The sequence below is a fragment of the Festucalex cinctus genome, chromosome 14 (genome assembly GCF_051991245.1).
Source record: "Festucalex cinctus isolate MCC-2025b chromosome 14, RoL_Fcin_1.0, whole genome shotgun sequence".
Taxonomy (NCBI): Eukaryota; Metazoa; Chordata; class Actinopteri; order Syngnathiformes; family Syngnathidae; genus Festucalex; species Festucalex cinctus.
The window spans coordinates 1,448,529-1,460,714 of NC_135424.1; the positions used below are offsets into that span (position 1 = coordinate 1,448,529).

General features: G+C 42.8%; 3 protein-coding genes across 5 annotated transcripts; 2 read left to right on the forward strand and 1 right to left on the reverse strand.

Annotated features, from left to right (window-relative positions):
* The first annotated feature begins 69 nt into the window (after positions 1–69).
* On the forward strand, positions 70–2,441 carry LOC144001444 (DNA damage-inducible transcript 4 protein-like). Its single transcript, XM_077495768.1, has 2 exons — positions 70–651; positions 1,494–2,441. The coding sequence occupies exons 1-2, from the start codon at positions 501–503 to the stop codon at positions 2,009–2,011; spliced, it is 669 nt and encodes a 222-aa protein (XP_077351894.1). The 5' UTR covers positions 70–500; the 3' UTR covers positions 2,012–2,441.
* A 180-nt stretch (positions 2,442–2,621) lies between these two features.
* On the reverse strand, positions 2,622–8,261 carry dnajb12a (DnaJ heat shock protein family (Hsp40) member B12a). Its single transcript, XM_077495765.1, has 9 exons — positions 8,013–8,261; positions 7,711–7,888; positions 7,098–7,243; positions 6,848–7,018; positions 6,684–6,763; positions 5,602–5,711; positions 5,332–5,504; positions 5,108–5,250; positions 2,622–3,261 (listed from the first exon to the last, which is right to left on the reverse strand). The coding sequence occupies exons 1-8, from the start codon at positions 8,143–8,145 to the stop codon at positions 5,129–5,131; spliced, it is 1,113 nt and encodes a 370-aa protein (XP_077351891.1). The 5' UTR covers positions 8,146–8,261; the 3' UTR covers positions 2,622–3,261; positions 5,108–5,128.
* On the forward strand, positions 7,162–12,080 carry trmt2b (tRNA methyltransferase 2B). Of its 3 annotated transcripts, XM_077495764.1 has the most exons (3): positions 7,162–7,265; positions 8,568–9,266; positions 10,310–12,080. In XM_077495764.1, exons 1-3 carry the CDS (start codon positions 7,263–7,265, stop codon positions 10,913–10,915), a joined length of 1,308 nt encoding a protein of 435 aa, XP_077351890.1. In that variant the 5' UTR covers positions 7,162–7,262; the 3' UTR covers positions 10,916–12,080. The 3 variants fall into 3 exon arrangements, with proteins under 3 accessions (XP_077351890.1, XP_077351887.1, XP_077351889.1); XM_077495761.1 differs by lacking the exon at positions 7,162–7,265 and having other exon boundaries at positions 7,727–9,266; XM_077495763.1 differs by lacking the exon at positions 7,162–7,265 and having other exon boundaries at positions 7,727–9,266; positions 10,355–12,080.
* Positions 12,081–12,186: the final 106 nt, after the last annotated feature.

Genomic DNA, 12,186 nt, shown 5'->3' on the forward strand with positions numbered 1-12,186 from the left:
ACCATTTCGTTGCAAATTCGCAGCCTACGTGCAAAACGTGACGGTCGTGTGATGACGACGCCTGCTGCTGACAAGTGTGTTATTGAGCAACTTTCTCAAAGTAAAAGAGAACAAAAATAGTTATTATTATTATTATTATTATTATTATTTAGTTTTTTTCTTTTTTGAACTACTTTGTCGTTTTGTGAGTGAGCTTTTTGTAAAAGTTGAATGGAAAGTTTTGTTGGGGTTGGGGGCGTTTTGTGTGGTGTCATTCTTTAAAATGTTACCAGGCAGGGTAGGACGCCGAGGACGTGAGGTGTCTCCTGATTGGTGAAGAAATCCAATGGGCGGAGCTTTCCCGTTTGCCTATTTAACGCTTTGTTCCATTTGCTCTCGTTTGTGTTTCCAGCTGAATCTGACTGACAGTGGGTCGCGGTCCGAGGGACACTTTTTTTTTTAGCACTTAATCCTTAATTTTCCTCTCTCTTTTTTGTTGTTGTTGTTTTGTTTGCTTGACAATGTCTTGCGCTCATTCCCTGGACGGGAGTTTCCCACCGTCCCCGGCCGAGGACGGAGGCGGCTCGAAGCGATTGTCCTGGGGCAGACTGCTGCAGAGGCTCGCCGAGGTCAAGGGGCTCAATCACAGGCAGTGCAACAACAGTGACACCGGTGAGTGCTACAGCAAACCTTTTTCCGTCTCGGGACACTTTTTTTTTTTTTTTTTTTTTTTTTTTTTTTTTTTTTCTTACGGGATTTGACAGAATATTTGATGTTAAGTGCAATGCAACATGACAAAAAAGCATCAAGGATACCTTGCCCTTTGTGATTTTTGCACATACACACAAAGCATTTTACCGTAGCATTTCTAATAAAATGAAATTATTTTTTTTAAAAGTAGTATTTTATTCATTGAATACATACACACAAAAAAAAGTTGCATCAACTAAATGGGTTCATGTAGAACTATTTTAGATCATAAATTTATATTCTACTAAATGCAATGCAACGTCACAAAAGTCACAAGTGCACCATTATGATTCCGGCCGTTTTAAACTTTAGCATTTTAGCATAAAATTAAATGTAAAAGAAAAGGGGGGGGGGGGGGGGATAATAGCATTGTATGAATGGAACAATTCACACAAAATCAAGTTGGATCAGCTTTCAACATATATCTGACAGTTTATATTTATTCTTTTATGAAATGTAATGCAACAAAATATAATAATACAGTAGGCCGACAAGAGAGTGCCTTTCTGATTACTGCAAAAAATGCAAATCTTTTTAACTTCGATAGAAAAAAAAAAATACACGGAAAGCGACTTGATGGATGGGGAAAAAATAAAATGGGGGGGGATAGTATGAATCAAAGAATATAAAATGAAAATCTGAAGTGTATACAAAAAAATCAAAAGTAAATGAAATTTTAAAAAGCAAAAAAAAAAATAAAATATAAATTGAGTAGTTTAAAGACAAAAAAAATCTTTGAAATGACTCACCGTCCTTTCTTTTAGGTTCCGTCGCAGACATGTCCATGTCTAATTCCGAGAGCAGCTTGTTCTGTTACCCCTCCGAGGAGATGCTGGCCGCCGAGCTGGTGGCCAACATCGCCGAATCCCTCCACAGAGCCGCGCACCTCCTGGGCTGCTCCCGTCTCCTCGTACCCGACTCCCTGCTGGACCGCGTGGGCCGGGAGCTGGTCCACCTGGCGGCCAGCGAGCCGTGCGGCCTGCGGGGCGCGCTCGTCCAGCTGTGCGTGGACACGGGCGAGCCGTGGTCCCCGTGCAGCGTGGGCGAGATGGCCGTGGACGCCGCGCTGGTGCCCACCTTCCACGTCACCCTGGTGCTGAGAGCCGAGTCGGGCGGACTGTGGCCCAAAGTCCGCAGGTTCTTTAATAATAAAAGCAGCCGGTCCGAGCGGACGTGTGAGACACCGACGAGGCGCCGACACTCTCTAAAACTGAGTTCTGGCTTCAGGGCCATGAAGAGGAAGTTGTACTGTTCAGGGGAGCTGCTGATTGAAGAGTGTTGATGACCAGAAAGCACTTAAAAGTCTCAAATGAAGGCGACACTAATGGACTCTTGTATCACGAACGGCGTAAATGCTGGTGGATCCTGATTTTTTTTATTTTTTGTAAAGGCTCGCTGCGCAGGTTTGCGGCAGAGAAGTATCTTGGAGATGTGTCTGGCAGTGGGACAATTTGGTGGCAGAATGTCAGCCAATGTCAGGTCGAACGTGCCTTTGCGCAGAGTTGTGCCATTTTTAAGATGTACCAAAATAGAGCACAATTCAAGAAACGACTTGTACTCTGCAAAAACAAAATAAGCCGTCCGCGGCAGCTTTTTTTTTTTAAATTTAATTTTTAAATGCATTTTAAAGTTTCCTGACTAGATAACTTTGGTATTTGATGGTGAAATGTGACTTGTTTTTGTACTGAAGAAAAATAAATTATTTTCTATGACTTGTCATGTGTATAGCAATTTTGGAATATTCAATTTTTTTTGTCCATGTGAGCGGCACAAGATGTATTCTCCGGAGTTTGTCAACTCACAAATACCGCGAGAATTCATCTTGTGAGAGCAAGGTTACTTTTTCTAGGATTGTTGAAGCAACTTTGCGTGTAACTGACACGACAAACAACGATGATTCCAGAGGAAATTTATTTCAAAAGAAAACCATTATACAACTCTTTGTTAATTTAATAAATAAGATTTACCAGTGCAACAATTTTTTCTCTCTCTCAATGATCTTGATTCAACGGGCTACGAGCAAAGTCACTTAATAACGTTAATAATAAATGATATTACCTTTGATAAATTCTGCACTGTTAAAAACTCTAGTCAATATGTACACTAGAAAGAACTATATATATATATATATAAAAAAACAAAAAAAACAAATGAGTGGCTCAGACGTGTGTCTATGAGAAGGCCGGTTGGGGTTCTCAAAATGAAAAATGGGGAAAAAAATCAAATAAAATAGGAAAGAAAATCAAAATCAGCAGCTTCATTTAACTTTTCAAAAAAACCGCACAACCCGTGGACCCTCGCCACCCCGAAGTCGCGCGAGAGAGGAAGAAAACGTCTTGCTTTTTTTGTTGTATGGGAAGTTGATGGACAGGAAGCTGCGGAGTGGTTCCCGGATGAGGCCTGATGGATGCACACAGTGCGTAAGGCCCGTTTTGCTTCTTTTGTTGCACAGACGCACTCCAATTTGGGCTGGGCGGGGGGGGTTGAGGATCCGGAAGCGCTCCTCCAAAACGATTCAAGTACCAAAAGAACCTAAAAGAGAAATCAACATGTCGGTGTCCGAAAACTTTTGTCCAGTGTGGACATTTTATTCCTATCAGGTTCATTTTTTGGACTTATTATCTAAAGTATCTTATATAAGCGATGCACGCAAGTAATCCTGAGCATGAAACCACCTCGCCCTGACTCTGTTTATATTTATAAATGTTTTTAACCTCCATCCAGTTTGGATGTAGGTCAAAAGTGTTGTTGCTCACTTCCAGTGAGACATCGACACCGACCTGGCTGCCGCCTCTGGAAAGCGCTTTTATTTCCTTGGCCAAAGTTCTACGGTCACACGGTGGACCGAGAGTGTTCCAAGTCATTCTGTTGCTGCACTAAAGTGGAAAATCCAAGTAGGGACGCGGTGGAGTCGACGATTAAAGCGAAATGGCAGTTACAAAACATAGATTCAAACACAGCTGGGCTTCTACACGCTATCAATGGGCAGCTAATGTACACTAAACCCCCTTTTTCGAACATAAAATGCTCATCGTTGTCCATCGCCATTATCGCGATTTACTTTTTGAAGGTTCGGGTGAATGGTGGATTTTGAAAAATTGTACATTTCTGTAGCAAATTGTAATTCATACTTGCTGGATATGACGCCGCCATGCTTAGAAAGTAAACAGATGGTTTCCAAAGACAAAAGCAACATAACATGATGTCACCCTTTGAATGTTAGCATTAAGATAGCTTCTGTTAGGCTAATACGAATGGCAGAGGGTTGTTTTTGGGTTACTAAGTACTTTGACTGGATATTTGACAGATAAAATCATTAAAGCAAAAATACTAAGCCTCTCATTTGGAAAACTCATACTGCAAAAAAAAAAAAAAAAAAAAAAAATGGTACGTTGAATTTACTCAATTTTATTTTGTCAAATGGTTGCATGAAATAAAACCATCTGGACTAGGCAGCGTCTGATACGTACGATATGCGATACAAGGCTCACGATAACGATGATCTCATGATATGACGATACCACGATTATCGATATATTGCTCAGGTAATAAATCCACGATAAAACTAATCATGAAGTAATAATAATATGACTAAATAATAAATAAATATCAATAAATGATAAAAAATAAAAATAAATCATAAGATAATAAAAATAATTAAATATAAATAGAATATGCATAATATAATATAAAAATACATATAATATATATACAAATATAAATAAAAAAAATAAAAATAAAAATAAATAATATATAGTAATAATAATAATTTTAAAAAAACTAAGCTCATGATTCTTCTTCGCCTGAAGATTTCCATCCAATTCCCCGCCACTCTTATGAGGCGCTCCCCCTACTGGCCCGCCAAGCAATTGCTCAATAAGTCATAAACAATGGAGCTGTTATAGTGGCTGTATATTATCTACAAATATCGCGTTACTTGCGTAGGCGTATTGATAATCTATCAGGAGACAAAGTATCCCGATATCGATATATTGTCACACTCCTAATCTGGACCCAGATACATTTTTTTAAGTATACTATGGGGTAGATGCCACAAATGCTGACTTGCGGGTTTCCACACATTAGCGCCCAACCACGTGCTCCCGCTGATGGGCAACTGAGACGGACACACGACTACTCGCACCCGTCGACGGGAACGCGTAACCAAGGGGCACAAAGTCGGAAGCGCAGTATTGGGACGCGGCCCACACGTCGCAAACCTGAACCGGGAAACCCGGAAGCCGTAAGTCCCGCCTCCGCCGTGACGTATGCCCCATTGGATGCAAATTTGATTGAAACATGTCAACAATGAACATTTCAACATTTTAAAGCTCGTGAAAAAAAAAAAAAAAAAGTTGACAGCCTGAGGTTAACGTACCCGTAACTGTCCAAACTGCTTCTAACCGTCCAGTATGACCTGAATCTCGGATAATCGGTTGCAGCTGGGGGTCCCCATCCTCTGCGCCCTCTGGTACAGCTCAGAGTCCCCGAAATAGCGAGCGCGGTACATGAGGCCTTCCTCTGAAAGCGCAGTACAAAACGAGCGTGAGCTGCAAAGCATTCTTCAGTCAACAAAAGCGTGGCAGGTCAAAGTGCACCCACTCTGCTGCTTCTCCTTCCAGCAGTTGTTCCTGAGGTTGGTGATGTAGTCCTCCTCCACCGTTCTCTCCACATTCTTCAGGTTGGCGCCGCTGAATTCCTCGTTAAAGCGTTCGCCCACGTAGAAAGGCACCTTCAAGTGGGACGTATGCCTTTTGTGAATGAAACCTGCCGACCTGGCGGGGACGGACGACAACACGCGTTCGCGGTTATGATTTGAAAGCGCCGTTTAAAAACGGACGCCAGCCGGGGGCCGGAGGCGAATCCACTTACGGGCGGTAGCTAAGGCTGTAAGGAGGGTGCGTGACCATCAGCTGGCTGAGCGCAGACACGAGGATGAGGATGAGGATGGGCATCAACTGGACAAACAGAGCCAGACCTCCCTGCTCGCAAAGAGAAACAACAACAAAAATTGTGAGACCGCAGGAAAAATGGCGAGCTTGTACTTTTGTTTATTAGAGTTATACAGTGGTGCCTTGAACATCCAAGTGACATGAATTTCGAGCTTTTTGAGAAACGAGCCCTCGATCAGCCATTAACTCTTCGACTGCCAAAAACGTTGAATAACGATTAGTAAAATCGCGATGTATGCCGCCATAAACGTTAAATGACGTCAACTAGGTTTTTTTTTTTATCAATGGGCAGCGCAACGTCTACGTGCATCGCTGCCTGGTCAATGGGTTGTGGAATCAAACGCAGCCACTAAAACTGTGGCCACCAGATGGTAGCATTGTATCTCTTTTCAATGTGCTGCCGGTGTACAGAATTACAATGAAACATGACGGAATCTGATGAAATAGAACATTTTCAAGGATGACGTGAATGATCAAAGTCTTTGTCACGTTAAAGCTAATTCACAGAGCGTGACTAAACAAAAAATATTAGTGTCAAAGTCGCTGCTGTGGAGAAACGGTTTTTTTCCACACAAAAAAAGCTCGTTTTCTCCTTATTTTTCTATTTTTGCTTGATTGGCACTCAAATGACCTATTTTCAAATCATGGATTTTTTTTCAGTACCGTTGATATAACAATTTTGTTCTGCAATAGATTCAATTTGTGTGCAATTGAACTGTCAGCCCCTAAATGATGGCATAGTATGTTTTGACACTAATTTGAAAGAAGAAGAGTGAAAACAGGAAGTGTTTCAAGAACAGTATAATTTTTGCTGCAGATTATTGAATGTCAATCCTGCTTTTTACACCTACAGAAAGTGTGGGTTGTATATTTATTTTAAAACGTACATCTTTGGGTATGATAATTGATTTTACTTTGATATAATTTTGGCCTCGAGGCAGAAATTTTTGTGCCGACCAATTTTTGTGGTTGACTTAGCCGAAGGTGAAAATGAAGACTTACATCTCTCTGGGGCTCTCTTCTTTCTTGCCTATTGTGGTGCGCAAAGTGCATTCTTCCGTTTCTGTAAACATGTACATTACCTAAAAGTAACAGGCCAATGCAAAAGCATTAAAAGAGCGGACACTGACAAACTGCACGTGTCGTTTGAGCTACTTGGTACTGACTGGATGGGAAACCTCCTCCGAAGAACATATTGAAGAGGTCCTCAGGCGAAATGTCGGCTTCAAAGTCACGGTGCTGCCGCTGTCTGCTCGGGTGCGACCTCTCCTCCCCGTACTGGTCGTACTGCCGCCGCTTCTCAACGTTGCTCAGCACGGCGTAGGCGTTGCCGATCGCTGAAAGGTAAGCAATCGCGGTCAACGAGCGCAAATACTTTCGGATCGCATCGGTCTGGAAGGGTTGCCGTTCCTGTACCTTTAAATGCTTCAGTGGCTCCGGGCGCATGGTTTTTATCGGGGTGGAACTTAAGAGCCAGCTTCCGGTATGCTTTCTTGAGCTCTTCATCGGAGGCAGTCTTTTCTACCCCCAGGATTTGGTAGTAATCTTTACAGCCCTTAATCCTGCAGGGATGACCCAAATATGGTGAGCAGATTTTGGGGAAACAACCGAGTATTTGCATGGGGGAGAGGGATGCTTCCCTAAAAATATTTCTACTTTAGCTGTCTTTCAGTTTAGATGTGTAATTCTATATGATTCATGGCACCGTATAAGCCTTGGTGCTTCAGCTTATTCATTTTTTTTCACTTAATTGATTTGTTTGAAAGAATATTTGTGTTTTCAGCCGAAATGATCCATCCATTAAAAAAAAAAGTGGATTAAATCGTCCGAGCAATAAAATAATTCAAATGAGTGATTGTTTACACTGGATCTAATTCTGCAACAAATGTTTATGTTTAATTGAGGCGTATTTATTGAGTAAGTACGACATTAAAGTGGTTAAAAAAAAATTATTACGCACCATGCAAACATTTTGGTTATTTTGATTATACCAAGGTTATTTAACAAGCCTGAGAACAAGTATACTGACTTCCTGACCGCCTCCATCTGCTCGGCGGTGTAAGATTTTGTCGAATCTGCGGGGCCCTGTGCGGACGTTTCTGCGTCCTCTCTGTGATGACGATGCCTCATGGAGGGTCTTTCTCCGTTAACGGGTCCACCATTCTCGTCCGGGGGCTTCCCATTCTGCGCTAGCGAATCCAATAAGCCTGTTCGGGCGGAAAAACGACGGACGTCATCCGAACCGCACAACGTTAATCAGCCCCAATCATACGATGCTAACGGTTAGCATTGCAACGGGGAGTCCGCCGTTACCGGGTTTATTTGACTTACGTTGGGCTTTGTCCGTCGGAAACAAACGCTGGGCCTTCTCTAGAAACTTCCTGGCTTTGTCCGGCTGGTTGTTGCTGACTGCATTCAGTGCTATTTTAATGCAACGCTCCGCTTCGTCCTTGTTTGATTCCATTGCGACGCGGCGGAAATATTTACTTGGCCCAACTCTGGACGCAGAGTGATGACGTCACGCAGAGGCACCACTGTGGAAGTGGAAACGTCATAGACGTGTGACCCCTGCCGGTTTGTGTGTCTCTTCGCCAGGCTGCGAGACCTTCACAAGTGGCAGAAACGCACCAAAAAAGTTGTATGTAACCGCCATTAAAAGAAGAGGAAGAATAGTCTTTTTTTTTTTTTTTAAACGCGATTTTGCGTTTTAATGGCGTTAAATGTGTGACCTAAACTGGCGTTTTTAGCTACCGTATCCGTGTGGCATCTTTGAGAGCCAAGATGGCTTCCGGTAGGCCATTCATTCTTATTAAACGGCTTCTTGTGCGTCCCAAGTGGGAGACCCGTCTGCATTTTTCATCTAAAGACACTTTCGCTGCTGTTCAGGCAACACTCCAACCAGAAAAGAACCGACAGAGGAAAAGACGCTGGGCTGGTGATCTGTCCTGGGAGGACAGGCTGGCCTCTGTGGTCACCCCCTTGTGGAGGCTCAGTTATGAGGAACAACTTGAAGTCAAGCAAAAACACCAGGAGAAGATTCTGGAGCAGCTTTGCGCTGGGGGAAAGCTCACGTTCCCCTTCCTGCCTATCCTGCCGTCCCCAGTTAGGGACGGTTACCGAAACAAGTCGACGTTCTCTGTCAACAAAGGAGTGGACGGGAACCCGAAGACAGTTGGCTTTTACGTGGGCAAAGGCAAGCACAGGAACATTGTGTGCGTCACTGCAGACCACCTGACCAACATTCCGGAGACGCACAAACGGGTGGCCAGGTGCTACCAGGAATTCATCCGCCGCTCTTCTCTGGAGCCTTGCCTCCTCTTCCACAAGGGGGGCCACTGGAGAGAGGTCACGGTGAGGACCAACGCAGCAGGCCACACCATGGCTGTCGTGTATTTCCACCCGCAGGAGCTCACCCGGGAGGAAGTGGCGGCCCACAAGGAAGACTTGGCGGAGTTCTTCGCAAGGGGCGCCGGGTCAGCTTGTGAGCTGGACTCGCTTTACTTCCAGGAGAGCGCCATGACCCGTTGCACGCATGAGGACTCGCCCTACCAACTCCTGTACGGTCGGACACACATTTATGAGCAGGTAAATGAGCACAAGTGCAGAAAATGAGCAGTTATTGACAAGCGTGACATATATGGATTTCTTTAGGCCGAAACTGATAACATTATTGAATTAATTAAATTATTAAATAAATTATATATATATATATATATATATATATATATATATATATATATATATATATATATATATATATATATATAATAAAATAACTTGCTTTTTTGATCCTTTTACACTTAAAACATTACGTGAAGAACATTTGACTGTTTTGCAAAACGTCTTTTAGTGTTTATACAACAAAGATATTTTCAAGTACAAATGCAAAAAAAACAAAAAAACAAACAGTAGCTGATTAGTTTGTTTAGTTTTAGACATAATTACTATTTGTACAGTGGCTACACAACTAATTTTACAAGGGGGGCTCCGCTAACCTGTTTTCCCCAGTTTGGTCATGTGACGATCACAACGTTAATTTTGGCCTTCTGAAATGGATGAAAAATTATTACTTAATCTGTTTAATTCTTATTCCATGAATCCGTCCATCCATTTTCTGAACCGCTTGCTCCCCACAAGGGTCGCGGGGGATGCTGGAGCCTATCCCAGCGGGCTATGGGCAGTAGGCGGGGTACACCCTGAACTGGTTGCCAGCCAATCACAGAATTCTTATTCCACAAACACAATATTAGGGTTTCCTGATTTTGCAATAATACGTATATGTACAGGAGGCATTAATTTATGTAGAAATGTATTTTTACTCAGTTCAAAGGGGAAGTAGGCTTGCCTTGCTATGCTACTGAAGCTTGGCATCTTTTATCCTTCAAAAGTGCATATCAGGTGTCAAATCCACAGTAGCGCTCTTATTTCAAAGTCATTTAAGTGGTAAGTGGTCAGTAGGGCGCCCCCCAGTGGGCAAAATGAGCAGCAACAGTTTAATTTGATTGCAAAATCGCAGTTAATGTGTTCCAGTCCCTTGCGTCGGATTGCACCCCTGACGTGCCGGTGCATCTGACACCTGTGGGTTAGCCGGCCCCATCTGTTCTTGACCGCTTGACTGTCGTCGGCAGATTCTGGGATTTAGCTTCCGCATCTCGCCGGACGCATTCTTCCAGGTGAACCGCGCGGCCGCTCGGGTGCTGTACAGCACGGTGCGAGATTTGTGCGTCCCCGATTCCGAGGACCGATCGGGGACTCTCCTTGACGTGTGCTGCGGGACGGGCGCCATGGGCATCGCGGCGTCGCCCAGACTACGCCGGCTCATCGGAGTGGAGCTCATAGAGCAGGCGGCGGAAGACGCCAGACACAACGCGGCCCTCAATAAGCTCCACAATTGCGAGTTCATCGCCGGGAAGGCGGAGGTCGTCCTCCCCGGCCTCGTGTCCCAGTTGGCCTCGTGTGGGGGCGGGCGCCTGGTGGCCGTGGTGAACCCGGCCCGCGCCGGTCTGCATCACCGAGTGATCCGGGCCTTACGCAACCAGCCCGCCATCCGCCGTCTGGTGTACGTGTCCTGCAAGCCGGACGGGGAAGCCATGAGGAACTTCAGGGAGCTTTGTTGCGAGCCCGACCCAAAGAGGAAACTCACGGGAGACGCTTTTTCTCCACGTCTGGCCGTGCCTGTGGATATGTTTCCACAAACTGAACACTGTGAACTCGTGATTGCCTTTGAGAGGTAGCAAATGACATATTACATTAATCTCAATCAGATCTACTGTTTTAGTGACATCTACAACTCGTACATTGTTGGACATCTGGCTGTTAAAACTATACATTAAGATCATATCCCACTGAGGGGCAAACGTTTGCGAGTGTATGTTCGCCAAAAGTGTAACTGGTTTTTCGTGTCGCAAGGACATTTTTAACTTTATCAAAATGTCTTTGCGACAAGAAAAAAAAAAAGATTCAAACTGTTGAGAGAATGTTTAGAGAACATTTAGCGAGCGCCGCAACCTTGAACGAACCCTGACGTGAAATCAAGATTCGCTAGGCTAACCAGTAGTCGGGTCGTATTCCTCGTGAATATTGATGAAATGCAAATTGTTGTTCTTACATCAGTTGAATATATATATATATATTTTTTTTACGTTGTTCCCTGTCTGGCACTACTTGAAATGGAAAGTTATAAAATGCTAACAGTTGCTATGCTAACATATAAAAAGATAGCGGCTAACATGCCATCAGTCGCTAATATGCTAACATTCTGTATAAGTCAAGTCATCATTATATATAAAAAGATAGCAAACAGAAACCGAACCACTAAGGCGCATCTCTATGTATTTTACTCAATCAAATGAGAGCTGATATTAATATGCTAACATTCTTAAGAATTACAGTAGTATACTTATCTTGAAGTGCAAAGTTTAAGGTCAATTGTGCTTTTATGGCGATTTCCTCCACTTTATTAAACATTTCTATGTACAAGAAACATACACATGTAGAGGATGCAACGCCTAAACATGGCAACAATATATATATATATATATATATATATATATATATATATATAAATGAATATGAAAATAAATAAACTGGGTATTCTTGCACCCACGTCATTTAAAGTAAAAAAAAAAAAAAAAAAAAAAGTAAAAAATGAGACTTTACGTCAAAAAATCAAAACAAAAAATACTGCTTAAATACTGTCACTTATTATTTGATTCTTTAACTACTACTTTCACACTTCAAGCATAAACGATTTATGGCGATTTCTTTCAGTGACGTTTCCAGCCACAGTATCGTCTAGTTGCTGTAATAGCACATTACACTAGATGTCGCTATTACAACACCTTTAGAGTCATTTCTTCCCGAAACCCATTTAGTGCCACTATCTTGGCAATCTATTAATTTTTTTTTAAAATATGAAGTGTTGGTGACATTTTTTAAGTAACCCTGAATAATAATATAGAATAACTTTGCGATTTTCTTTTAACATTCCCAGTTCCATCCCATT